The sequence below is a fragment of the Echeneis naucrates genome, chromosome 3 (genome assembly GCF_900963305.1).
Source record: "Echeneis naucrates chromosome 3, fEcheNa1.1, whole genome shotgun sequence".
NCBI classification, from domain to species: domain Eukaryota; kingdom Metazoa; phylum Chordata; class Actinopteri; order Carangiformes; family Echeneidae; genus Echeneis; species Echeneis naucrates.
In genome coordinates, this window is record NC_042513.1 from 6,350,344 (window position 1) to 6,376,696 (window position 26,353).

Sequence of the window (26,353 nt, forward strand, 5' to 3'; positions counted from 1 at the left end):
CATGGGGAGCCTGATTGGTTCACCTAACAGGATGTAAACAACTTTATGGGAAGGACAGATTTTAGTATTGCCAATTTAATTGTTTCCATTAATTGTTCTTGACCTTTTATTATAATACAGGACTACAAACAACAGGTTTGCACGTAGAGAGAGAGAAGTATTTTTATAACCAAATTATCTACTAAGTACCTCTATATTTCAAACATTGGCTAGGTTCAGATATAATTAGAATGGTTTTGCAGTGAACAAATTTTTATGTGTAGAGTTGGCACATTGTTGCAGTACATTTTCAGAGAAATTTCAGAGAAACCCTAACCCTATATTAGGGAAAGATTAAATTTCCAAAACTGACACTTCAGTGGTGATAAAACCATCCACGAGCATGAAAACAAAGTCTGTAATGTGCTGTGACAAAATGCGACATGAGAAGTGCAGGGTCTGTTGGTGTAGAGTGAACTCTTTGCTCAAAATAACCTGTGGTTCAGACAGCATGGACAGAACAAGGCCTGAACCTTAGGATATTATCCCCCCCCCCCCCCCCCCCCTTCCACACCTCACCTTTTTTAAATCTCTCTGGGCACACGAGGCACAATGGGTGTACTCATTAAACTTTCACAGGAAGGCTATTAGTATCAGAGAGCATGAGAATCTCTGCTCCTTTTTTCTATGAAATACTATACAGCTTGCTATGGATGAAGTATGATGAAGTATGGGTGAAGCTCCATCATGTCCTGCTGCTGCCTTTATACAGTGTGTACTCATAGTTTAACACCACAGGGCGTGGCAACATTTTATGAGACTGATGCACTTATAGTCTTGCAGCTAAATATTTTATTATTTCAGTGTGTGCACGTCTACGTGACCATCACCGGCCCTCCCTGGAAGCTAGGTTGTGCTTGATTGAGTGAAATGAAATTTGTGTGGCAGGGAGGGCAGTGCTACACCAAAATACAATGTCAAATTATCAACCAACCGACCAACTCATTTTCTTTACATGATTTGTTTTTTGTGTCTCTTTCTCAGATATTAATGAATGCGAGATTGGAGCCCATAACTGTGACAGACATGCAACCTGCACCAACACAGCTGGCAGCTTTAAATGCAACTGTGCTTCTGGGTGGATTGGCAATGGCCTCAAATGCACAGGTAAATGCGTGTCTTAATATTGTGCTTCAAAATCGAAGGAATGGAAATGTATATACAATTTTGTTAACAGCCAAGAATGTTCAGGTGAGAAACCAAAAGCAACCAAACAGAAAGATATAAATATTTTCTTGTGGCTAATCTTTTATCTTAAATTTAATCTGAAACCATCAATGAAGTGATCCTGTGGCCCAAGTAGTGTTTCGGTGTCCATTATCTTACAGTATTCCTTTGTACTGTAGACCCCAGCCACAATGCAAACCAGTGGTAGGCTTGTACTTCCAAGCCTGGAAAAATGGGCAGGGTTGCAGCAGAAAACCACAGCCAAATCAACCATGCAAGTCACGGAGCTGCTGTGGCTACCCCAAATAGGGAAAAGTAGAGAGAGAGAGAACAAAAACTTCTACTATAGACAAAATCTAGTCACATCTTTAAATGATCCACACCATGGTGCTGATGTGGGACCAACATTACATGAAATGAGAGTGTAATAAATTATTTCTGAACTGTTTTTGTAGTAATTATGCCTTCATTTGGCATGGCTGAGCATGTGGCCACAACGTAAGTGCCAGAAATGGTAGAGACAAACTGTTTTTTTGGTTTTGAACTCATTTATGGATTTTGCTAGGGGTTGGAAAAACATGCAATATCACCAGCCTTATCCTTAAGGACACATGTAGAGGGAGTTGTTTCCACCTGCAGAAATATTATTGCCTTTGAAATTTTGTTGTGTTTCAGACTTGGATGAGTGCTCCAATGGGACACACATGTGCAACAACAATGCCGAGTGTCTTAACACCATGGGTTCATATCGCTGTGTGTGCAAGGAAGGATTCTCTGGAGATGGATTTTACTGCTCAGGTCACACATGCAAACCAGTGCCTTAAACAATACTTTTTGTAAATGCATTGTTGTTTATGGACTGTGTGTGTATTTGATCACCTGTGCAGACAGTGATGAGTGTGCAGAAAACAGCAACCTGTGCGAGAATGGCCACTGTCTGAACCTCCCAGGTGGCTTCCGCTGCGAATGTGACATGGGCTTCATCCAAACTTCTGATGGCCAGGCCTGTCAGGGTAAGGCAATACAGCCCTGCTAGTCCTGATTATCCTGGTTCCAGACATCTGAATTGGTGCCAACATCCTAAATTATGTGAAGTGACTCAAAAGGGTCGGAATGGTTGTTTGTTTTCCTGTTTGGAGAAAGAACCGGTCCAAACAGATGCTGGCTTCAAATAGAACTCATGAGATAGTATTTTGGACACGGCAGGTATACAATGTGTTGATGAACTTCTAAAGGGGTATTAGTTGTGAGAACATTGCAAATACGCAAGCGATCTCGCCCTGTCACCTATTCCAATCTGGCTCATGATTTTTTTTAAATTTTTTTTTTTTTTTTTTTTTTTTTTTTTTTGCTGTCTAAGATCGTATTTCACTGTAATAAATTAGATATATAAAATAGAGAAAATGTTTTTAAAATATAACAATAAGAGTCAGATTACTTGACAGAAGATGAAGATTTACCTTTTAATGTATGGTCCATTTCTCTGTTTTCTCTTACTTACATGTTATCAAAGTGCATAACTGAAAACACAAACAGCAGAAGAAAGTAGCTGATTTAAAGTGGGAGTACGGCTAATGGATACCAAGTTATGCAATGTTGACTTGCAATCAGCAGTCAGCTAACTTAGCCACATCTGTCTTTCTAAGAGTCAGATACAGGTTTCAGTGGGAATGTTGGAATGTTAATATTATCCTTGCTAATCTAGCATAACCGCCTTTGGCTTTTACCCATTTTACAGTAGAGAGAGATAAAGGTGCGTTATTACTTAATTTAAGTGCAAGTTGTTATAGGGTTAGGGTTTCATTATTATTAACAACCTTTAATGTATTTGAAATTTAATTTTGAACACATTAACAAACTGCAATTCAGTCTGAATCTTCAACATCTGACTGACTGAAATTACGTGTCTACACTGGAACCTGGAAACAGTGTCCCCTTGGGACCTATCCTATTGTATAGCTTGCATGCTATATGTTTACCTGATTCATATATCCCAAATATAGCAGATATCTTTTTTAAATTTAATTGTGATGCTGAATTGACAAAAGAAGGATGAAATTTCTAGGTGCTCTTACGGTGCATGTAGTCTTAAGTAGAATAGTTGGGCTTTTGTATGAAATCCAGAGTTGTGCTACGGTAGAGTTGATACAGTACATGAGCAGATTTACGACTGGTAGCAGACGAGTTTGATTCATGTTTCTTGTGATAAGGCATTTCTGGATTCAACTGAATGAGCAGCCTGACCTCATTGTGCTGATGTGTCAAACATCCTGAAATAACCTGCCCAGTCCTCCCTTCCTCAACTCAGGCAGAACTGGACAGTAATGACCTGTGCAGAATCTAATGATGTGGAAGAGCACAATTTCATAACCTTGGCAGGTGCTCTGATTGTGTATGTTTGTGTGTGTGTCTGTCTGGATATGTCTGGGCATTTTTTGCCCCAGAACTGTCATTCTTTTGCAGAGGTGAGTGGCCTTCACTTCCTACTGCTGGCTGCCAATTTTCCACCATGATCCCATGATCCGCTAATCCCTCACAGCTGGGTTTCTCTCTCTCTCTGCCACTCTTTCACTGTCTCTCTCTCTCTCTCCCCCTCTCTCCTTCTCTCCCTGCCACCCCCCCCCCCCCCCCCATCTTCTTTTTTTTACAGACATAGATGAATGTACCTTTGCTGACATCTGTGTCAATGGACGCTGCCTGAATATGCCAGGACTTTTCAGATGTCAGTGTAACATTGGTTATGAACTGGACAGGAGTGGAGGCAACTGCACAGGTAAGACTAGTCAACATACCATTGTAGCTGTCTGGTCCAGCACTGAGCTGAGGAAATTTGAAAGAGTGTGAAGGAATGGAGCAGCAGAGGTATTTGTTTCTACACTGCAGTTGCCGCATAATGAATGGTATCCCATTTTTTTGCGTATCTGAATACACATTGACAGTGACCAGTGAAGAAATCCTGAATCTTTGAAATGAAAAGTTGTAACAAATGGTGACTTGCTGACATCAATTCCAAAACTCTAATGTAGTGCTTTGTGCTCGTTCTCTCAGATGTGGACGAATGTGCAGACCCGACCACCTGTATAAATGGAATGTGCGTCAACATCCCTGGAAGTTATCACTGTAACTGCCCAGCAGACTTTGAACTCAACCCCACTGGAGTGGGCTGTGTAGGTGAGACTCAACAAGTTCTCACTTCATTGTTTCAGTTTGATCTTAACAAAGGCCAGAACCACCTATATACCTGTGTGTTTGTGTGTTCAAACAGACACTCGATCTGGAAGCTGCTTCCTGGATGTTCGCTCTCGTGGAGACGCATCGGAGAGCTTGGACTGCTCCAATGAGATTGGAGTAGGTGTGTCAAAGGCATCCTGCTGTTGCTCCCTGGGCCAGGGCTGGGGAAATCCATGCGAATCTTGCCCCTTTGTCAACTCAAGTGAGTGATCTCAAACGTCACACCAACACACCACCTGGCTGGTACAGTGAAGTTCAACATCTGATCGGTATTGTAAACATATGGCAGATTCAACACGCTTAGTTCACAATATTCTGACTTGATTAGATATGGGCCATGGTATGAATGATAGCAGAACGTCACGTTGATGTAGCAACAAATCATACCTTTTCATTTTCTTCTACAAGTTCAATTAAGTTAGGTGTACTATGTCTCTGTTTCTTCTTTGTTTCAGACGTTTTTCCCTGTTTACGTAGCTGAGTTGTCTTATCACTAAACATTTGAATAGTTTGTTCAAAGACTTTTGGCTGTCTGAAAAGGTGCAAGGGGAGGAAACTTATTGAATACTTTGGAGGTCTCTGGCTTTAAAGGCCCTGTCAAATCCATTTTATTAGCCAATTTATTATGAATTCATTAGCAAATCAGTTATTCAAATGACACTTTTTGCCAAGGGTGTCACTAACTAATTCAACTACTAACATGAGAAAATTGTAACCAAACATAAATCAGGCATAATTAAGTGGGCGTTAGCCACTGCACTAACATACAGTGTGCATGCCTCCTGCTCCTCTCATGCAATGAATATGTGTTTGCTGGTAATTGTTGTTGCTGGTAAAGATGAGACAGATTTGTGCAATTTTCTCAAAAATTGCCAACAGATGGCTCAAAACATTACAGAGAATGACTCATGCTTTTCAGCTCAAGGAAAGGCTTGCTTCTGTGACTAGAACAAAACCTTTTTCTTTTCACTTTGTAATTCTGAGTAGCTGCAGTCATGTCCGGTCCACTGGGCTCTGTAGATAACTCTGAGATCTGAGCTGGCTGATCAGAACAAGCAGAGCAGAGAGCAACAGGAAACGGCTCCATGACTAGAAACATCTTTTCTATTCAGGCCCTGACCAACCAGGCCCTTCACCATCAGCCACTTTTGCTGTCAAATCCTTCAAGAAAACGAAACTGATTGCAGGGTTTGTGCGGATAACTGTGGCTGGTGATTGATAAGATTTGGTGCGGGAATTCTGTGTTACAGCTGAGTACAAGACACTGTGTCCTGGAGGAGAAGGCTTCAGACCGAACCCAATCACTGTCATCGTGGAAGGTCAGAAAGCAACATGCTGTTATGTATTTGTGTGCGGCCACTCCAGTCCACATTTACACACCTGAACAGATAACACCTACCATCACCACCAATCCCACTCGGTGTTCTCTCTCTCTCTGGCAGACATCAATGAGTGCCAGGAGTTGCCAGGGTTGTGCCAAGGAGGACTTTGCATCAACACATTTGGAAGCTTCCAGTGTGAATGTTCAAGAGGCTACACCCTCAACACAGAAACCAGAGTCTGTGAAGGTATTAGACCCAGTTATGTGTCTCTGTGGAGCCCCCCAGAAGCATGAACACACAGGAATTCTTACCCTGGGACATTTCAGTGGGAAGGAAATGGAGTCCAAACATCAATGCCTTAGTTCACAGATGACACATGGAAAAAAAGGAAAAGACAGGGAGGGCAAAAAGACAAAACAATATTGGGCTTTGTTGTCCCATTGACAACTCTGCAGTTCCTTCTATCTGAATGCGTTTCTGCTCTAGTTCCTGTCTGTTGCTAACTCAGGAAAGCTCAGTCATAATGATGAGCCCACTGAACTGCTGAGTGACTAATTGTGTCCAGAGGCGCAGGGCTCTGATGTGGTCAGTCCTTTCCTCAGGGAAGTACTTTCAGTCCCCTGTAGGCAGGGCAGAGGTGACGGAGGGAGAGAAAGATGCAGGACTGAAAGCAAGAAAAAAGATAAATGAGATGGATGTTTAGAAAAGAGAGGAGAGGAGCGGGCTAAGGGTTAGACAATGACATGTGGCTGGCGGCATTTTAATTAGCGTGTATTTGTTGGCCACAAGAACAAAAGTGGGTGTCTGCTCTGAGAAGTCCAAGGCTGTACATCCAATGTGTCTCTAGTTAATCAACAGCTCAGCTGTTAGCCCGGTTGGAAAGGACCAAATACTTTGTTAGATGTGTGGCAATAATCTTTTAAGAAGAAGACTTTTAAGCATAGAAATAAAATAAGCCCTTTGCACTTAACAAGAGACATAATGTGTAGAAATATGCCCAGAGGAACATTGCCACATTTAGATGTTATATTTGTGACATCAGCTGTGACAAAAGCACAACCAATGTAAAAAACACTATAGCTGAAGGTGTTAGTGAGGGATGTAGTTTCCTTTGCCATTAAGACATGGATCATATCTTTTGTTGCTGGTTTTTCCACATAGGAAATCATTTATCACAATCTTTTCCTTGCATTGTTTCCATTGGCCTTTGTATCCAAGGAACATTTTTTTTTACTTCATAGGTTTTTTTAATACATGAAATAGTTGTGTGGAATGTGTAAGGAAATCAAAGACTGTTGTCATTAAAACAGTGGACTAGTAATCTCTTTTCTATTTTTTCTGAGTTCAGATATCAATGAGTGTGAAAGACCAGGTATCTGCGGCCCAGGTCAGTGCTACAACACCATTGGGAACTACACTTGTATCTGTCCTGTGGACTATATGCAGGTCAATGGAGGGAACAACTGCATGGGTAAGACTGTACTGAATGCTGCAGTACCACAAACTGTAATGCAGTGACCTTTTTGGCATTCACTCTCTGTCCCCTTCTCTTGTAAACACACAGACATGAGGAAGAGTTACTGCTACAGAAACTTTTATTCTGATAATGGGACGTGTGATGGAGAGCTGACCTTCAACATGACCAAAAAGATGTGCTGCTGCTCCTACAACATTGGTCGCGCATGGAATAAACCCTGTGAACAGTGTCCTGTGCCGAGCACCGGTGAACTCTCATGCCTGCTCATGCTGGTACACATATGTATAAGAGACTAAGAAATAGCTTTTATTTTAAACTCCTTTCTTATGTATACTCAGATGACTTTGCCATCCTCTGCGGCAGTGAGAGACCAGGATATTACATTGACATCACCACTGGGCGTGTCATTGGTAAGATTTTCCCATGTAAGACTTGTGTATAAAGTGAAAATGTCTTTCATTCCTATCACGTGCCATTGTCTCCTCCTTATGTACTAGATATTGACGAGTGCAGGGAAATCCCAGGTGTGTGCGAGAGTGGAGTCTGTATCAACATGATTGGCAGCTTCAGGTGTGAATGCCCCATTGGTTTCATCTACAATGACAAGCTGCTTATTTGCGAAGGTAAGGCTCGCATTCCCAATGAGAGCCGTGGCTAAATACAAAATGCTCAGTTCAAATCAGTTCAGGCCCTTAAAGGAGTCTTTGACCACCTCTGCCTTTGGTGTTAGATATTGATGAGTGTCAGAATGGACCTGTGTGCCAGCAGAATGCAGCCTGTTTGAACATGCCAGGAAGCTACCGCTGTGATTGTAAACCTGGATATCGTTTCTCCCCCACCGGACAATGTCTAGGTAAGGCTGCTGCCTGCAGCATCACATTTGATGAGGTAAATGGTATCATCAACTTTATGTCACTGTCACTGTTAGTTCAAACTGCAGTAATTTAGTCAGTTGAGATCACACAGAACTAGTGGACCAGGATCAGAGAAAAAGGTTAGAGGAAACAGCCAAAAAAATGCTGTCTTCCATGGAGTCGATGATGGATCTTTGTGTGGCCTGCTGTCTCGCCTCCTTACGCTATTGTAAACTCAGTTATATGAAACTGTTTGTACTACATATTTTTTTCCATTTGTATACCAGAGATAAAGCAAAAGAGGTAGCACAGAGACACAGTGTCAGACTAAAGGGGGAACTCTCCATGGTGGGTTTGTTAGTAAGGGAGCGAGAATCTGAGGCATGTGTTCAGATGTTGAACGTGTGCTGCAGTATATCCAAAGCATGTAGCTGTCAGTCTGATAAGTAAATGTTAGATCAACATCCTGTTGGTGTTTTGTTTTTTGTTTCTTTTCCTGCCTTTGATGTGGTCTGAATCTAGTCAGAAGTATAAAGCTGTGGGTTGGTGACTATGTGGGAATTAAGCATTGTTAGAAAAAAACTTAAGCAGTCCACTGAGGTATAATACCAAATAGATTATTTCAAGTCTATATATTTTTGACTGTAATTAAATAATGATGCTACTCTGGTAGCATATAACGCAGTCTGTTTTGTTCGATCAGGGTTAATCCTAACCCTAGAAATATAGAATTAGGATTTTCATTTAATGGGGTCCTCTTTGACTACACTATTAATGTGACAATAACAAACAATTACATAATACATAAGAAATATGGTTATATATTTTTCCTGTTATGTTCAGTGTTTCACATTCTGTGACGGATGTTTTTTTCTTCCCTTGTTCAGACCGAAATGAATGCATTGAGAGCCCTGGAATCTGCAACCCCGGTCAGTGCATTGACACTCTGGGGAGCTATCGCTGCATCTGCCCCAATGGCTTCAAAACGACAAGGGACCAATCAATGTGTGTCGGTAAGCTGTTTTGGTTTCTATCAGTCCTCTTTTGTTTTTGACCATTGGTTTCATCATTGTGACAGGATTTCTAAACTGAGGTAAAACTGCGACAATGTCCTCTGGTTTTAGATGTGGACGAGTGTGAAAGACAGCCCTGTGGCAATGGGACGTGTAAGAACACAGTGGGCTCCTACAACTGTCTCTGCTACCCCGGCTTTCAGAACTCACACAACAGTGACTGCATAGGTGTGTTAAATCGTGGATGTGATCCAGAAGAGGAAAAAAGAAAACAAATAACAGCACAGCAGCTCTCGTGATATAATGTGGTGTTTTTCTATCATCAGATGTTGACGAATGTTCAACGCAGAGGGGCTTGTGTCGAAATGGCCATTGTATAAATACAGTGGGCACCTTCCTGTGTGTGTGCAACGATGGCTATGAGCTCACGTTGGATGGCAGACTGTGTGCGGGTAAGTTTTTTGTTTTTCAAGTCTTACTTGGTTGTAATATTACTATGTAATATATGTTTAACAGTGCATGCCTTTTATTTTCCTTTTTCTCAGATATTAATGAGTGTGCGGTGAATCCTGGCACATGTGGGGCAGGAACTTGTCTCAATATGGACGGCTCTTACAGGTGTATCTGCCCGCCAGGCTACTATCTCCACGAGGAAACCTGTGAAGGTATCTAAAGGCAGTCCTTACTGCACCATTAAAAATAAAAACAAGGATATCTGAACTAATGAAAGATAAAATCTCACTTCAAGCATCGCGGAGAATACCTGCATCTCTGAAACATGCTCACACACACACACCTGCATATTACAGGCACCAATGACAGCTTAGACCTGCGCCGCTGAGGTGTGTGAGAAGAAAATAAACTGCTCCTTCTCCATAGCCCTTTTTCTCCCTTTCACACGTGGGAGTGGGTCCAAGCCAGAACACTTGGATAGTTTATATAGTGGGGCTGATGAAGACGTATTCGGCAGACTTCAACACATTCCTGCTTTGTCCTCTGTTCCTGGAAGCCAACGCTCAATTCTCAGCATCAGCTACAGCAGCAGATGGTCATTTTGATGAACAAATGACAGAGACTGCTCCAGATAATTTGCCTTTATCCAACCACCCATTAGTGAGAGTTTCATCACATTTGGACAAAGCACTCTAGGATGGAATTTGGATGGGTGCAAATTAGGAATGTTTTTGACTTGATCCTTGACTTGATTGATTAATGTTGTTCCTCCTTGTCTGCCAGATATTGATGAGTGCTCCCAGTCCCCTGAGATCTGTACATTTGGAACCTGCTCCAACACTGAAGGAAGCTTCACCTGTTTGTGCCCAGAAGGCTTCCAGCTCTCTGCGTCTGGACGCAGATGTTTAGGTAACTGTGTGTGTGTGTGCATGCAGGTGTGGGTGGGTAGATGGATGAGGCATCATGTTTTAAGTTAAATACATGTGTCTCTGTATAGTTTCTCTTGGTGCTCACAGAGACGAGGCAGCAGTCAGTAGTTTGACTTTTCCTGCTTTTTCATGATAGCACACTGTGTTCCAGCTGGTTCTGCTGCTGCTGCCTCAACAAGGCCAAGGGTGGCTTTGAACAGATCACTTTTCCATTTCCTCACTTGTGTGTGAGTGTGTGTGTATGGGTGTGAGTGAGTGTGTGTGTGTGTGTGTGTGTGTGTGTGTTTATGTATATATATATATATGTGTGTGTGTTGGGTTGGGTGGGTGCACGCTGAGTCCTCTGTTAGGGAGTTCCCCCTCCAAACACTGAAGTGATGACATAATCAGTTCAGTGAGGCAGCTTACAGTTTGTATTTCACTTTTCTCTCCAGTGTCAGAAGTGGTTGACTGAGGGTCTTGGTGTAAACATGAGGAGCTGGGTGGAGAGTGAGCAACGTGGGCAGTAAAACAGATTTTTGACAAGGGCAAAACCTTTCCCACTGAGAAAATGCTTGTTTTTGTCAAAAACAATAATAGATGTATGATAGACAGTCATAAAAACCATACTGAAAATCTCTTTGGACCCATATGAGGAGACAAGACACTGTACTAAATATGAATATATAAATACGCATAATTCTATCAGGCGTCATAAAGAAATACATTTAATGGATGATTTGCAAATTGAGACTTAAAAACTGCAGCTGAGGGGAAACTAAATGTTGCCTCATGTACACCGCACACTCTTGGGAGAACTTAGACCAAGAGGAGGGATGAATAAATGACCTTTCCTTTGTACAAAAACAAAGGAGATGTCAGGAGAGAAGTGTTTAACAACAGATACATACAAAAGGAAGACAAAAAAGAACATAGTAAAGAATAGACAAACATAAGGGGAGACAGAGGGGGTAACACGCAGGATCAACCACTAGGTTGCCAGGACAACTCACTTTATAATATGTTTTACATTATATTCCTTTGGGGGCATCATTTCCATATAATAGCCAAATTCTATAATATATATTATTAATTATATGTTGCCATTCTTACCATCATTGGGTTTGTAACCACTGTCAGACCTTTAGTTGTCCGAGTGTTGGATTCATTTCAAAACTTGCATTCCTTACTTTCTTCTTCTTTATATTCATTATGTTCTCCCACTAATTAAAATACATTTTAAGAACAAAGTACGACATTTGAAAACATTTCATGCGACGTTTCCAAAACAAAAATGACATATGCACGTGTAGAGGCACATGCGCATGCTCTCACACACACTTGCACAGCAGCTGTGCACAAAGTACCATAAATCTCTTTTGCGGAAAGGCTGACAAACAGTTTCATGGAGGAAAGAAACATGACACTTTTTGACGTTGTCCTTACAGCACCAGGTGCTCATGTATGTGATCCTTGCCTCTGAGCCAGGTGTGTGTGCGCATGTGTGTGTGGGAACTATTGTGGCCAGAAAGCTTATTTGTGCTGAGTTCAGTGAAGGCCAGTGCTTGCAGGAGAGTGCAGCCATATGCTTCTCATTACAAGTAAGTGCCTGCCCAGTCCAGGAGAAACAAGAGCCCTCAGAAGAAGGGAGAAAGAGAGACATTGATCACTGATCACTGATAAGAATTTAATTAGCCAGAATCAAGAGTTAAGTAAGTGTCTGTAAGTGTGTGTGAGTGTGTTTAGGGAGAGACAGATATAGATATAGATAGATAGATTTGTACGAGTAAGCCTACAACTAGTCATCACTGTAATTTTCATTTTGGAGGCTGGATTAATATGAAAAATATGCGGCCTGCTTCCCCTGTTCCCAGTTTTTATAAGATGAGCTGACCTGAGCTTGGCATGAGGGTGGTAGTTTTTTGTTTTTTTTTCAACTAAATTCTAGCAAGAACTTGTATGCTTTGCTTCTCCCATCTGCCATTTCGCTCCTCTGGATTCTTGCTCATTGTTTAATCGTTCACTAATTATCTTCTTTGTTTGTGTTAACCTTCAGATATCCGTGTGAACTACTGCTACACCAAGTTTGAGAATGGGCGTTGCCTGGCACCGAAGCCACAGAACACATCCAAGGAAGTGTGCTGCTGCACGGGAATGCCAGGTCAAGGCTGGGGAGACCCCTGTGAAATCTGCCCCAGCAAAGGGGAGGGTATGTAAGAGACACACACACACAGCAAATCAGTCATATGGACACAAGTTTATGCACACATCTAATTAATTTACATAGTTTAACAATATTATTACTCTCTTCCTCTCATGTTTTAGATGGTTATCTTCTTCTTTGCCCGAATGAGGGATATCAACAGGGGCCAGATGACCACCCAAAAGGTGTGTGAGTGTGTGCCAATAACACTGTATCAAAAATTTTCTGAAGCTCCCTCGTAGTTTCGTCATGTAATTCGCTTGATGTTGATGTTTTACAGATGTTGATGAATGCCTCAATGACCCCTGCATCAATGGCCAGTGCATCAATACAGACGGCTCTTTCCGCTGTGAATGCCCAATGGGGTACCGCCTGGACATCAGTGGTGTCAGATGTGAAGGTCAGCTCACTGTTCACTCTCAGTTTTTCCTTTTCCTCATCTTTCTCTTTTCTTAGCCTCTGTCACACTCCCTTATATATTTTGACCTGGTAGTTATGTAAATCCAACAGCATGGCTGATGTCAGTAAAATAACTTTGTTCAATGCAGACACTAATGAGTGTGACATCGGCAGTCCTTGTGGCAATGGCACGTGCACCAATGTCATCGGCGGATTTGAGTGTGCATGTGATGAGGGCTTTGAGCCAGGGCCGATGATGACCTGTGAAGGTATGGGACGTTGCGTAAAGGACTTTCATTGACACCAGGCAGTCTTTAATGTGATGGAATACTGCTAGCTACAACGCTGTTGCTTTCTGTTCCAGACGTTAATGAGTGTGCCCAGAATCCTCTGCTTTGTGCCTTCCGCTGTGTTAATGTGGTGGGCTCGTATGAGTGTAAATGCCCCACAGGCTACGTTCTGCGTGAAGACAACAGGATGTGTAAAGGTACTACAACAAATTATTTACAAATGCACTCCGCTTTCTCGGTCAGGTTCCATTTATTAGAAAGCGTAGAATAAACTAAATCCCTCAGAGAGACATTCTGGCCACATCCTCAAAATTACATAACACACTGTCTCTCTTGAGAACCTCAAGGGTTCTCTTTCTCTGACAAACTTAAAACACTCTCTGGAAACTGTAATTGGCCAAGTCACTATTTATACCTCTGTACTCCCAGATAGCTTGGGCACCATAGCAACAGTCGTATTTGGTGGGAAGCACTGAGATAGGAGGAACTTGTCGGTGACTAGAGCGTCACTGTTTACATTAGAGCTCCAAAAGGACCACCGGCTCTCCCACCTCATGTCTGTAAGCACTACAGAGCTCTGTGTCAGATCGGGTGGTTACATTAAACTCTTGAGTGCTGAAGTGTGTATGAGTGTCTGGGTTACATCACTGGTGTAACTGCTTCACACGCACACAGCATACGTTTTCTCCCCACTTGTGCATCCTTGCACTCTTTAACCATACCGTCTTTCTTCCAGACCAGAACGAGTGTGAAGATGGTATAGATGACTGTGCCAGCAGAGGAATGACCTGCAAGAACCTGATTGGCACATACATGTGCATCTGTTCCCCTGGATACACACGCCAGCCCAGTGGAGACGGCTGCATGGGTAAGAACGTCACAGTATAAGATCCCAAAGCATCATTCTCATTTAGTGCTTCAAATCTTGGTTTTACTTTGAATTCAATAAATGTATCCTGGTACTCATGCTCTTTTTTTGTCACAGTGTACTAAACTAACTGTGTAATCTGTATTTAATTAAGAGTCATTAACACCTGATATCCTTGATTTCCCTTGGTACTGCTGGATATTTATTACTGTCATACAGTAGACATGGAAGATTAGGGACCAGAGTATAATTTGGGGGCCACACTCAATCCTTCCCATTTTTCGGTGTGAAACTTAAATCTTGAGCTCAATAAGTATTTGCAAATTTGCACAAAGTACTTAAAATGCTTCAGTAGAGTTTTGTATAATACTGCCTGTGCAAACGTCTTGTCGAACTGAAACATCATTTCATGTTCATCCTCAAGGAACACATATTCCCATCTGATTTACACTGTGTGTGTGTGTGTGTGTGTGTGTGTGTGTGTGTGTGTGTGTGTGTGTGTGTGTGTGTGTGTAGATCTGAATGAGTGTACAGCCAAACCAGGTATCTGTAAAAATGGCCGATGTGAGAACACAGTGGGAAGCTACCGCTGCAGATGTGACCAAGGTTTCGTTGATAACCCCACACAGACTGAATGTATTGGTACGTACATTGTTAGAATAAATATATCCTGGTCTTTTTGGAGCGTCTTGTATGCCATGTGTGTAAACAACTGTATTTAGGTGCTTAGAGAAGTCCATAGGTTTAAAAAATGTAAATGTAAATTATGCAAATTGGTAAAAATGAATTCAGATACTTAAAAGCGCTGAACATGCTGTATACTTTTTCTTTTCATTTAAAGTGTTTCATGAAATTAACAGTGTTTAACATAGCCTTTAACATTTTCCAAGACGATTAAAAAAAATACAGCTTTGACCATTTTGTTTGAATTGAAACGTTTTATGCAGTTGAATCTTGGCTAAATGGGTGAAATAGCAATCTTAATCTTAGTAGCACTTCAACTGTTCCATGACAGTCTTGTTAAATCTGTCTGTTACTGTCGAGATAGGGGCAAGGAGATCCTTTCAAAGCCTTCCTCCCTATCTAAATACATGCTTCTGGATAGCAATGATGTGCTGAACTCAGTGAGAAGAACTCCAGATACACTTTGTGAGCTCTGTGGATCCCTGGTTATCTTACGCTTTACAGACAGGAGTGATAAGAGAAGTGTGGGTTATCTATTTATGTCTGGTTTGCTGAGGCCAGGTCCGGTCTGGGTGGTTTGGTCTGCTTTCACCCACCTTTTTTTCACACTCATGTTGCTCTGTCTGTCTCTCCCACCTCCAGATAACCGTGAAGGCTTCTGTTTCACTGAAGTTCTGACCACTCTGTGTCAGATGACTTCCAGTAACAGGAACATGGTGACCAAGTCAGAGTGTTGTTGTGATGGAGGCCGAGGCTGGGGCACCAACTGTGAGCTCTGCCCCCTTCCCGGGACCACACAGTACAAGAAAATGTGTCCTTTGGGGCCTGGCTACACCACTGATGGCAGAGGTATTTAAACTACTAAGGAGCCTTGATTTTAAATATCACTGTTAAAAACTGGCAATCAAGAATGGGGTTGATTTTTTTTCACATGTAGAGCAAGATGAGGTCAGTTTTCTAAACTATATTTGAAAGTAAAATTCTTAAAATGACCACATTGATCTGTTTTACACTGTTGACCTCTTAATCCACAAGTATTTTAAGTCATTCGCTGTTAAGATTTTTGTTAACCTGGCTGGCGACCAGTGCTTTTTACTCATTTCACTAACTTTCAGTTGCAAGTTGGATTCATTAGCCTTGATGTTAGTATATCAAACCCAGAAGATGAAAATGAAGCAAAGATTATTGCAAGGTGTTGATCTACTTAACCAAATTGTAGACTGTGCAGGTTAACGTTCTGTAGGGGTCCAAACTGCTTCCTGAAAACAAGGACATAAGTTGTTACTCCTTTATTAGGGCGTTTCAGGTGTGTACTATCACTTGAAACCACTTACTTTTTTAATTAACAGATTATTTAAAAAAAAATCATAATAAATAAAATCATTCACAACACTGATGCTGAATGCTTAGAACAATGCTTTATTTCCCCAAGGATATGTGGAAGTGAATCTTAAGCAAATTTTCACTGTTTCTGACCAGATATTGATGAGTGTCGTGTCATGGGGAACTTGTGCAAGAACGGTCAGTGTATCAATACTCTGGGCTCCTATCACTGCATCTGCAAACCCGGCTACACTACTGATATCAGCAGCACGCTGTGTGTGGGTAAGGCTTAATTTTACCTCCTGTACTTAAACTTTATAGAGACTTTTCCTACCTTTCCTGCCTCCCATTCTCATTCCTGATGTCTAGTAAAGACCTAAAACTACGTGGGTGGACTGCCCACGCACTCTGAAAAATCCAGCCCGAGTCTGTGTGTCTCATCATCTCCCCTTATGGAATTTCTGGCAACAGAATAAAACTGTCTTTCTCTGCCTCTCACTCTCTCTGTCTCACCCTAACCATGTCCCCCTTTCTGTCTCTCTAGATGTGGATGAGTGCTTACAGGCACCAAAGCCTTGTAACTTCATCTGTAAGAACACAGAGGGAGGCTACCTCTGTTTGTGCCCCCGCGGATATATCCTGCAGGAGGATGGAAAGAGCTGCAAAGGTAACGCACACAAACACTTCAAAATACTTAACCTCTAAATGTTGTGCTACTCAGATCAGTTGACTTTAGCGGCATGCTGTTTTTGCTTAGCTTAGTTTCCAGTTTAGAACCTCAGTCATGCTGAGTGGACCAGTACCTTTGCCAGGGCTCTGCTCACTGTCCTGAGACGCTTTATTTGAAATGGCGGATGCCTGTGGGCCTGTTTCTTTGTGAACCTGTACATTGCCACACAGTGCATTTGTCTGTGGTGTTTTTAGTTTGTATCTTTATTTACGATAGCTGTAGTCCCCCCCTCTACGGTACACCTCCATGTTTCCAGTGTCTGCTTCATATGCAGTTCATTTGTAGGTCAGTGACTGTAGAAGGACTGGAATCTGCCTCAGAAAAGAGCAGCCCCTATACAGTAGTACAGCTGCCCTACTCTACAGCTCCAACCACAGAATCTTAAATGCACTAGTCAAACAAAGAAATTGATATTTAACCTATACACTTTTTTCTTCTTTTCCAGATCTGGACGAGTGTTCGACCAAGCAGCACAACTGTCAGTTTTTGTGTGTTAACACCATTGGTGGGTTCACCTGCAAGTGTCCTCCTGGCTTCACCCAGCATCACACTGCCTGCATTGGTAAATACACACAAGCAGATCATAGATACTGCACACTAAAATATTTGTTTTTGTTGTTGTTGTGTATTCTCAAAGAGCGGTGACAACATGACCAATCCCAGACAGTCTGTTCTTTTACAGTCATTTCTTCCAGTATCTTCCAGCCCAGCCCATAAAAGACTCCTCAAGCCTCCCGTTGCCTAACTTTTACCAACATCCATTCAGACTTAATGGACTCCGGCTGATATCACGCTGATCTTATTAGGCTGGACTGGTCTGTACTCATGGCAGCTTAGCAATGCTTTGTTATGGAACACTGCAGCAGATCATCGTGCCTACCGCTAGCTTCTTTTTTGTCTCTCAACCCATGAGCTGAAATCACATCCAGGGCAGGAAACTCTTAGTTTTGTCTATAGGGCTAGTTCCACCCTAACGAGGTGTGGATGTGTGTTACATGGTCAGAGGAACTTTCACTGATAATGAGTCCTCATTTAGAGCAACACTTTGGGGCAGCACGAAGCTTAAGGAAAGCAGGACTTGCAGTGGTTTTGTGCAACGATGTCCTACCTGTTGACAGTTTCACCAAATGTAGATCTAAAATGGGGAGCACAGTGGAAAACTAAAATTCTCAGCAGATGGAGAAAATACAGGGTCGCACCATGAACAACTGATGTTTGAGATTTTATCTTTCTCTGCGTTCATCTTTGTGACCAAAATGCGTAACCTGTGATCATATTCAAATTTGCATCATTTCCAATCACACCAGTCAAACGTGTTTATGCTGGTTGATAAATAATCAAAACTCAAAATTTAACAAAAACCTTTTTTAGACAATTTTGTCAGACTTATTTTTCCCAAGGTCAGGAATGAGCTTTCACTCTCAAATGTTTATGATTACCTCCTCTGGCTTGAGACCATATCAGTAGGTGAGAGATTTTATTCTCAAATGCTTTCAGACCGTTAGATTATTGTACCAACAGTTCATGGTGACCTGCCCTATTTTCCGAGATCAACGTCGACACTCTGCAAATATGAAAATGACTCAGCAAATCCTAATCGGGGTCACAATTCGCCCTTTATATTGTGTTTCTAGTTTTACCCTTGTCTGAACCATTTTCTTCTCTCTGTAGACAACAATGAATGCGCAACAGACCCTAATCTGTGTGGCTCCAATGGTATCTGCCAAAACACTCCAGGGAGCTTCAATTGTGATTGCCAGCGAGGATTCTCATTAGATCCCAATGGACAAACCTGTGAAGGTCTGAATAGAACTAATAATGAAGATTCAGCTGATTATTTACAGAAAAACAGGGTCCAACAGTAGTTTTTTGTGTGTCTGTCCCTGGCAGATATGGATGAGTGTGATGGTAACCACAGGTGTCAGCACGGCTGTCAGAACTTAGTAGGTGGATACAGGTGCAGCTGTCCCCAAGGCTACCTGCAGCACTACCAATGGAACCAGTGTGTGGGTGAGTCAAACCACGGTTCTTTTTAAATCGTTTCCTTTTGGGGCATCCTGATGACTTGGTTTCCAAAGTATGTACTATCCAGCCTTAGTGTTCTGGGCTGGAATCCGACCTGGAACCTTTTGAAAATAACTCGTCTGTCCTTCACCTCTTCCCTGCCACTCTTAAAATTTCCAAAATGTTTTCCTTTTTTCTCTGGAATTTCAAACCTTTCCTTGCGGTGGTAAGGACATGAAAGAAGGAAATGTTACATTAAGCCTAAATTCTTAATGTCCCACATACAAACCGAAAAACCTCAACACTTGACAAATGATATGATATGATCTGTACACTTGGTTGATAATATCAGGTGACAAAAGACTGTGGAAATGTCTAACCCACCAAGTGACATAAAGAATTAGGGTCAAAAACCTGACAGAAAGACGATTCAAAATCTGGTCAGAGTACGTCATCTAACAAATAGCCAGCCATACGTAAAGCAGTTTCGTAGTATTGTGCATGTGTCTCTGTTTGCACCAAAGTTACGAGCTTGTTCATTTAACCTTTATTTTAAGTTTACACTTACAATATCCATTGCAGATTTTCCCGATAGTGTCTTTGTCTGTAATCTGGAATAACCTCTAGTTGGTTCGCCTCCTGTCACCTTTCTATGAGCCAGATGAGAACGAGTGTTTGAACAGCCAGATTTGCGGCGGAGCATCATGCCACAACACCTTAGGGAGCTTCCGCTGTCTCTGCCCCACTGGCTTCAATTATGAGCAAATGAGTGGAGGATGCTCAGACATCAACGAGTGCTCCACTAGCCAGAATCCTTGCAAGTTTGGATGTTCCAACACAGACGGGGGCTACCTCTGTGGATGTCCACCTGGATACTTCCGTGCAGGACAAGGGTACATTAGTTGCTGACTGTTTGTGAAAGTTGTCCGTAGATTTAGATCTTGTGAACTGATGGCTTGGTCTTCGTTCCAGACACTGTGTGACAGGGATGGGCTTTACGAGTGGTGATCAGGGAGGAGAGACAGATGAAAATTCTCTGTCGCCGGAGGCCTGCTATGAATGTAAGATCAATGGTTATCCCAAGAAAGGACGCAAACGTCGCAGCACCAACTCAACACAAGAGGAGCCACTGAAAGACATGCAGGTAATCTGTTTATGTAAACTTCATGGGACTTTAAAGTGAGCAAGATTTAAAAAACAAAACAAAACATGTATTTATCAAAAGTATAACTTAGTATTTAATTGGGCACACAAAACACTTTGTTTTGTTTGTCAGATTTCTTTGCTACACCAAATTCAGGCTGACCATCTTTTCTTTCCCCAGCTGACTGAGCAGGAAGTGCTAAGTCTGGCCAGTGTGGACATTGAGGATACCCTGCAGCTCCACTTGAACATAAGCGACCTGAGTAACCGTCACCACATCCTTGAGTTTACCCCAGCCCTATCTACCCTGAGTGACCATGTGCGCTACAGCATCGACTATGGAAATGAAGAGGGCTACTTCAAGATCGACCAGAGAGACGGTGTCAGCTACCTGCATCTGAGCAAGAAGAAGGCCCTCGCACGTGGGGCATACTACCTTCAGATAAGCAGTATGCCCCTCTACAATAAGAAGGAGCTGGCTGAGCTGGAGGACCGACATGATAAAGACTACCTCACAGGACAGTTGGGAGACGTACTGAAGATGAGGGTGCAGCTCATCCTCCATTAACCATCACAAGACTGAGACAGGCAGATGTTACCAGCAGCTGCTAATCCAGGGTCAGGCTCACACTCCCCAAAAAGGCCAAACATCTCTGACTCTGGGTCAGTGGTTCAGGGCAACTTCTACTTGCTCCAACAAGAAGAAGGGTTCGCCACCAAAGAGACAAGAAGGGGGTGGGGGTGGGGTGGGGGACTGTGTCATTTGATTGCCAAAGATGATTCTACATATCATACATACAGCTTCTATGGAAAATACCAGCTGAATGAGGCAATATGAAAAAGTTCAGTTAAATGAAGAACATATTGTCCTTACACACAACGTCAGCTGTGTGTAAAGCACGATTGAGAGTGTGAATGGTTTTTAATTGTAGGGTTTTATTGTTCTATAATGATATGTGGAATCAGGTGCCATTTGAAAGGCATGTGAACTGCAGAGAGCTCTAAAGGCTGAGTTTTTTACAACTCAACTAAGGTGGAAGAAAAGGGTTAATCCCAATAGTCTGAAATAAATTCATTTCCTTCCCTCGGGTAAAAAAAAAAACAAAAAAAACTGAACAAACCTGGATTTGTGGATGTTAACCCATTTCTACTTCCCCAGATATTAATTTAATGGGGTGAAGATGGGGAAAAAAGGTTATGAGATTAGGAAGGAGAGGATAGGAACCCACTATGAACTATTGAGATGTACCCATGTCTGAGCTTGAATGACTTCTACTGCATATTTAAACTATGCTTTCCATCTTTCCTACTGACTAGAATAATTCATATTTACTGGTGCTAGCGACACAACCACATAGACTTCTGAATGCACTGTACTACTATACAAAACTCAGTAGTCACCAAGATACAGTCCCATCGGCCATTCCGAAGATTTCATGTCTTTGCATCCATAACAACTAGCTTCATAGCCTGTCTGCTCTCCTCTATACTACATGTAAATTGTGTTTATACTGTAATAATCAATGCCACTTTTAATCTATGAAGCATTTGTAAACTAGAGGAAGCCCCTGGAAATAGAGGGGTTTGTAATGGTGCTTATAATGACCAACTACTTCCTTTGTAAACTGTGTATACATACACACACCTGCACACACAATACACATTGATGATGCCAAACCTGGGCCTTCATGATTATGCACTGAGGTCTTCGTGGCCACAAATTCTCTCATAAGTACAATCAGTGCTGCATTGCCACGGACCAGCCTGACAACAGTCTGTGTTCTCTGTCCACATCAGTGAGGGTTTAGATGTAAATTCACAATAAAAACATTTTTGGTGTATATGTACCAACTGCTTTGCTTTCACTTTTATGCTTTGGGAATCACTGCTGCAAAAGGCAGCAGCTGCTAGACTTCTGTTAGTTATCTTCTTCATCTGCATTGTGCTTCTAAGTAAAATGCGAAGTGATATCAGATGCTATTAGCAGGTGGAACTCCCATTTTACTTAATCGAATTGGTTACAGAGTTTTAACTTGTTTAGTTAGCTTTAATTCTTGTCCTTTGCTGCCACCGTGTGGTGATTTGTAGAACTTCATGGTCAGTCAAGAATTTGAGGGTTAAAAACACTTCCTGAAAACAAATTGGCAGACTCATCCAGAAAAGCTATACAAAAGCAGAAGTTTAATATCACATACAGGTATTTCCAACATATACATTCATGCTACAAATATATTTGCAGATTTTAGTTGGTTCCAGTGGATCCAAAGCCTCCAGCCCCACGGTCTGTCTCATCCAGTGTCTAAGAGAGAGCAGAGCAAAGTAGGGTAATTAAAATTACTCTCACATACCTGAAATAAACCGCAGAGGCACATCAAATGAAAAATGTCACAGGACAACTACAGTGTGTCTGGTCTGAGTTTCTTACCTCCTGCTCCACCAGGTCAGGGTAGCAGATCTTCTCACACACCAGCTGAGCAATTCGGTCACCTTTTTTCACTTGAATACAGAGGAAGAGAAGGACATTACTTATTTGTAAATGGGGTACCAATCTATTAATGCAGATGGCTAAATGTTACTGTTATTTGGAATAACATCTTGTAAATGTAAAAAAAAACAAAACAAAACACCTAATGTAATGTAATCAATATGTATACTGACTTCATTAATGTACCTTTATTACTTTTTTGTGCTATTTTCCAGATGATTCACTCACCTTCAAATGTGTCCTTGCCAAAGTTGAAGAGTACAACTCCCACATTTCCTCTATAGTCTTCATCCACAACTCCAGCTGAGAAGAACATTAACTTTTTTAAATTACAATTTCAAATGAAAGGCACAAACTACACTATTACATGTTCAGAGGGAATCTCATCCTGAGTGGGTTAGAGCTTACCGCCAACATCGATGAAGTGTTTTACAGCCAGTCCAGATCTTGGTGCTATGAAGTAAAAATGGCAAGCGACAGTTTTAGTCAGAGGCAGTTCTGCATCATTTCACAAAGAGTCTGCAGACTCAGGAGGAAATAACACGAATGCAGAATTGCATTAGTGTGTCAAACACTCACCCACTCTTCCATAACAGCCATGTGGAACTGCTATTTGGATGTCTGTCTTCACAATGGCCTTATCCATAGCACCAATAGTGTAGTCATATGCACTGTGAATTAAGAGAATTATGGTAAGAGCGTTTACACTGTATTGATTTAATGACATATGCTTTCATTTTGAGAAACAGGAAGTGGATTAACGATCTAGAAGATTATTAGTCAGTTGTAAATGTTTCTAAGGAATTAATAATTATGCACAGAGGGCAATCACGTTACGGAAAAGGTGAGCCAGATACAATTTTAATGCCAAGTATAACTAACCTGTAGAGGTCATATCCTGCAGCTTTGGCCGAGCCTCTGGTAGGTGTCGTGGCATGCTCGGAAAGTTTAGCAAACCTGAGAACAAGTCTCTCCTCTGCAGGCTTCAATTCGGTCTTTGCTCTCTTTGGTGGAGAAACTCCACAGGCATCTGTTACCTCTAGGCCGGGCATGTTGGCAAGAGTTTTACAGTTAAAAGCCAAAATCAACACTAAATTAGTAATTCGGCTTTTTTGACCCGGAGACAGAACTAAAGCTCGGAGATGCAACTTCTCACAAAACCACAAACTTTTGCCGCAATTTCTGGGCGCTTCAACGTTTGAAGAAGCTTCCCGCGCCCGTAGCAGTTCCGCCTTACAGCTACGTCATCTTAAAGGGAAAGTTTCTTATGTTTCGTTTTAAACAGGCAGACAACCCTGCAGCTAGGCTGGCTTCAAACTACCACAGAGATGTTAACAAAAATGCTTTGGGAGAAAAATATTTTCTTTGACAGTTCGGCAGGCAGGTCCCTTTGATGCGACACCGTGGCAACGCTTTCCTGAACACTGTTTTCCGTGAAAGCTATCGCTGGGTTTGCAGATGCAACGGACGGCACCCTCCGGCAGATACACAACAAAAGCTTTAGAAAAGATTTCCCCCGTGTCTGTCTTATTTCACTCAGCCATTGTACGACAATAACAGCCGATGGTTTCGGTACACCATAAGGAGCACAAGACACTGAGAGCAGAGCAGTCACTGAACATTATAAACGCCGGCTCAGACTAGCAATGCTATCGTCAACTACAAGAAGTGCTCAGACTATTATTAGCAGCGGCTTCTTCCGCCTTTAATTTCTTCCTTGCCTTTGTTGTGGGTGAACATCTGGTTGTGAAATGTCCTCTCTTTGGCTCGAAGAGCATCAGAAATCAATGAGCATTGAAGTGGAGGTCTCCATAGGCTCTGTAACCTTCCTTTCATCTTCGTCGCTATTGTCTACAAACGAATAGCTAGTTAGATTGACGCATGGATCGTACGTCAACGTTACCGCCATATTGGTAGGGGTACTCTACTGAGGCGCATTGTGGGAAAGATCGCTCACACTGCTGTTTTAGGTCTTACAGACAGCTGCACCGCTCAGACCAGATCCAGTAAGACGCAGACGGCGGCGGTGCCCCAACCAATATGGCGAACGCGCGGACGTATCACAGATGCCAGCCAGTGAAGTCAATGCGGCATTCAAGTATATGCATATTTCTGTGATGACATCCTTAACAGCCCTGCACTTCCCGGTGTCCCACACCAGACTGTCCGGCCCGAGTTTCAGTTTGTGCACTTTATATTTCTTCATTTCAGTGGCAATCATTTTAAGTGAGAGCCAGTTAGTAACTTGGGAAGAGCAGGAACACTAGTCTGTCATTTGTGATTCGGATAATAAGGACCCTCAATAAACAATAAAGCTGTAAAAAATAAAGTGCAATTTCAGCATAAATGTTTCAGATTAATGCATCCATAGTTATCAACAACAACATGTGATTACATTTCCAGAGTAATTCATTTTAACTTGTGAGATTATCATCCTGTGGTATTGCTGTTTTGAACAAGGTAAAAGATGATAAAACTAGTAAAAGACAGTATCATATTATATATGATATCTGTAATGTTTAATCATAATATAACATCACTAATAGCATGCAACATGTTGGAGGTGCAGCAAGTTCATTTTTGATGACTTTCTTCTCAAACTGTTATCATCACTTAGTCACAGCCCAGATGCAAAGTACCCCATTGCTGTCTCCCACTAGCAATAAAGTAGCATTGCCATTCTGCATGTACTCCCCTTGGATGCTCGTATTTATGATGTGTATGTTAGAGCGCTAGCTTACCAAATTACCACTAAAAAGGTTCCTTTTCTACTGACACAAACAATATCTGCCATTCTCTCGTTTAATCATTTAATATACAACGGAGACAAGAATAAGAACTTGACAAAATTTTATTCATTTTTCAGGTAATCACAATTATATATTTAAATAGGAAGACAGAAAAAAGCTAAAATATACAGTAGATTTGAATTTACAAGCTTTCCTTTCAATTAATTTTTCTCAAGCAAAAATCTACAGTGATAGTAACATTAAACATATGGAAACAGTATAATGTGGAACAGGTAAACAGCTTTATATTAGCAGCATGTTTTACACACACATATATCAAGGCTGTTAAAAAATAATCAGATCAATATTGTCACAGTCTCAAAGAAAAAAATGGCAAACTAATATCAGACTTATTAATCATTTTATGAATTTTAAAACATTTTTAGTTGTTTATTTGTGAATTCCAACATGTATCATACGCATTTTATTTTACAAGTATGTTTGCACTCAACCCATTCACCGTGTAACCACTGGAAGTATGTTTGTAGAAGACTTATCTGACCATGATTGAAAGACATGGTTTCACTTTGTTTCAACCAGGAGTAGTCCTCAGAATTTTGCTCATGCTCCTAAATTCACACTAACATTTCAACCTGACATTTATGAATTCAACATCAGAAATACCTTTTCTTTAGTAAGACAGGTCTAGCACCTTAGCAGAACTTTTAAACCTTTTTTTAATAAGTAAGGCTAAAAAGCTTTGAGTGTTATCTTTATCTTCTACTTATGACTACTTAACTATTTAATTGCTCTTCTGCTCCTGTGTTCATTGAAAATAGGAGTACATGGGCCTTCATCAGACCAAAAACATTGGGATGTGTTACATCATGCTGTTTTTGTAAGACTGGCTAACAATTTCCAGGTTCTTGTGTGCTTTGTGAACTTGGTTTAGAGTTATGGTACTGCCATTTTTCCTTTCTTTGTTGTGTTTCTAGTCTTCGTAATCCACTGCTGTACAGTCTGCAGGGTCC

At 41.6% G+C, this 26,353-nt stretch overlaps 2 protein-coding genes across 3 annotated transcripts in view; one reads left to right on the top strand and one right to left on the bottom strand.

The window, feature by feature from the left end:
* fbn1 (fibrillin 1) overlaps positions 1-21,209 on the top strand; it is a 60,104-nt gene extending 38,895 nt beyond the window's left edge. The window contains exons 33-66 of the mRNA XM_029497399.1: positions 1,024-1,146; positions 1,882-2,004; positions 2,094-2,219; positions 3,857-3,979; positions 4,255-4,377; positions 4,472-4,639; positions 5,688-5,756; positions 5,880-6,005; positions 7,108-7,230; positions 7,324-7,482; positions 7,575-7,646; positions 7,734-7,859; positions 7,967-8,089; positions 8,978-9,103; positions 9,215-9,331; positions 9,430-9,555; positions 9,649-9,768; positions 10,340-10,465; positions 12,521-12,673; positions 12,790-12,852; positions 12,948-13,067; positions 13,216-13,335; positions 13,431-13,553; positions 14,093-14,224; positions 14,741-14,866; positions 15,551-15,757; positions 16,388-16,513; positions 16,776-16,898; positions 17,407-17,523; positions 18,633-18,761; positions 18,852-18,971; positions 19,627-19,858; positions 19,938-20,109; positions 20,290-21,209. Coding sequence (XP_029353259.1) covers positions 1,024-1,146; positions 1,882-2,004; positions 2,094-2,219; positions 3,857-3,979; positions 4,255-4,377; positions 4,472-4,639; positions 5,688-5,756; positions 5,880-6,005; positions 7,108-7,230; positions 7,324-7,482; positions 7,575-7,646; positions 7,734-7,859; positions 7,967-8,089; positions 8,978-9,103; positions 9,215-9,331; positions 9,430-9,555; positions 9,649-9,768; positions 10,340-10,465; positions 12,521-12,673; positions 12,790-12,852; positions 12,948-13,067; positions 13,216-13,335; positions 13,431-13,553; positions 14,093-14,224; positions 14,741-14,866; positions 15,551-15,757; positions 16,388-16,513; positions 16,776-16,898; positions 17,407-17,523; positions 18,633-18,761; positions 18,852-18,971; positions 19,627-19,858; positions 19,938-20,109; positions 20,290-20,676 — 4,649 coding nt within the window. The 3' untranslated portion in view covers positions 20,677-21,209. The remainder of the gene's footprint in view (positions 1-1,023; positions 1,147-1,881; positions 2,005-2,093; positions 2,220-3,856; positions 3,980-4,254; positions 4,378-4,471; positions 4,640-5,687; positions 5,757-5,879; positions 6,006-7,107; positions 7,231-7,323; positions 7,483-7,574; positions 7,647-7,733; positions 7,860-7,966; positions 8,090-8,977; positions 9,104-9,214; positions 9,332-9,429; positions 9,556-9,648; positions 9,769-10,339; positions 10,466-12,520; positions 12,674-12,789; positions 12,853-12,947; positions 13,068-13,215; positions 13,336-13,430; positions 13,554-14,092; positions 14,225-14,740; positions 14,867-15,550; positions 15,758-16,387; positions 16,514-16,775; positions 16,899-17,406; positions 17,524-18,632; positions 18,762-18,851; positions 18,972-19,626; positions 19,859-19,937; positions 20,110-20,289) is intronic.
* A 1,060-nt stretch (positions 21,210-22,269) lies between these two features.
* Positions 22,270-24,644, bottom strand: dut (deoxyuridine triphosphatase). Of its 2 annotated transcripts, XM_029497400.1 has the most exons (7): positions 24,315-24,644; positions 23,476-23,632; positions 23,173-23,264; positions 23,002-23,046; positions 22,822-22,896; positions 22,534-22,604; positions 22,270-22,407 (listed from the first exon to the last, which is right to left on the bottom strand). In XM_029497400.1, exons 1-7 carry the CDS (start codon positions 24,427-24,429, stop codon positions 22,351-22,353), a joined length of 612 nt encoding a protein of 203 aa, XP_029353260.1. In that variant the 5' UTR covers positions 24,430-24,644; the 3' UTR covers positions 22,270-22,350. The 2 variants fall into 2 exon arrangements, with proteins under 2 accessions (XP_029353260.1, XP_029353261.1); XM_029497401.1 differs by lacking the exon at positions 24,315-24,644 and having other exon boundaries at positions 23,476-24,308.
* Positions 24,645-26,353: the final 1,709 nt, after the last annotated feature.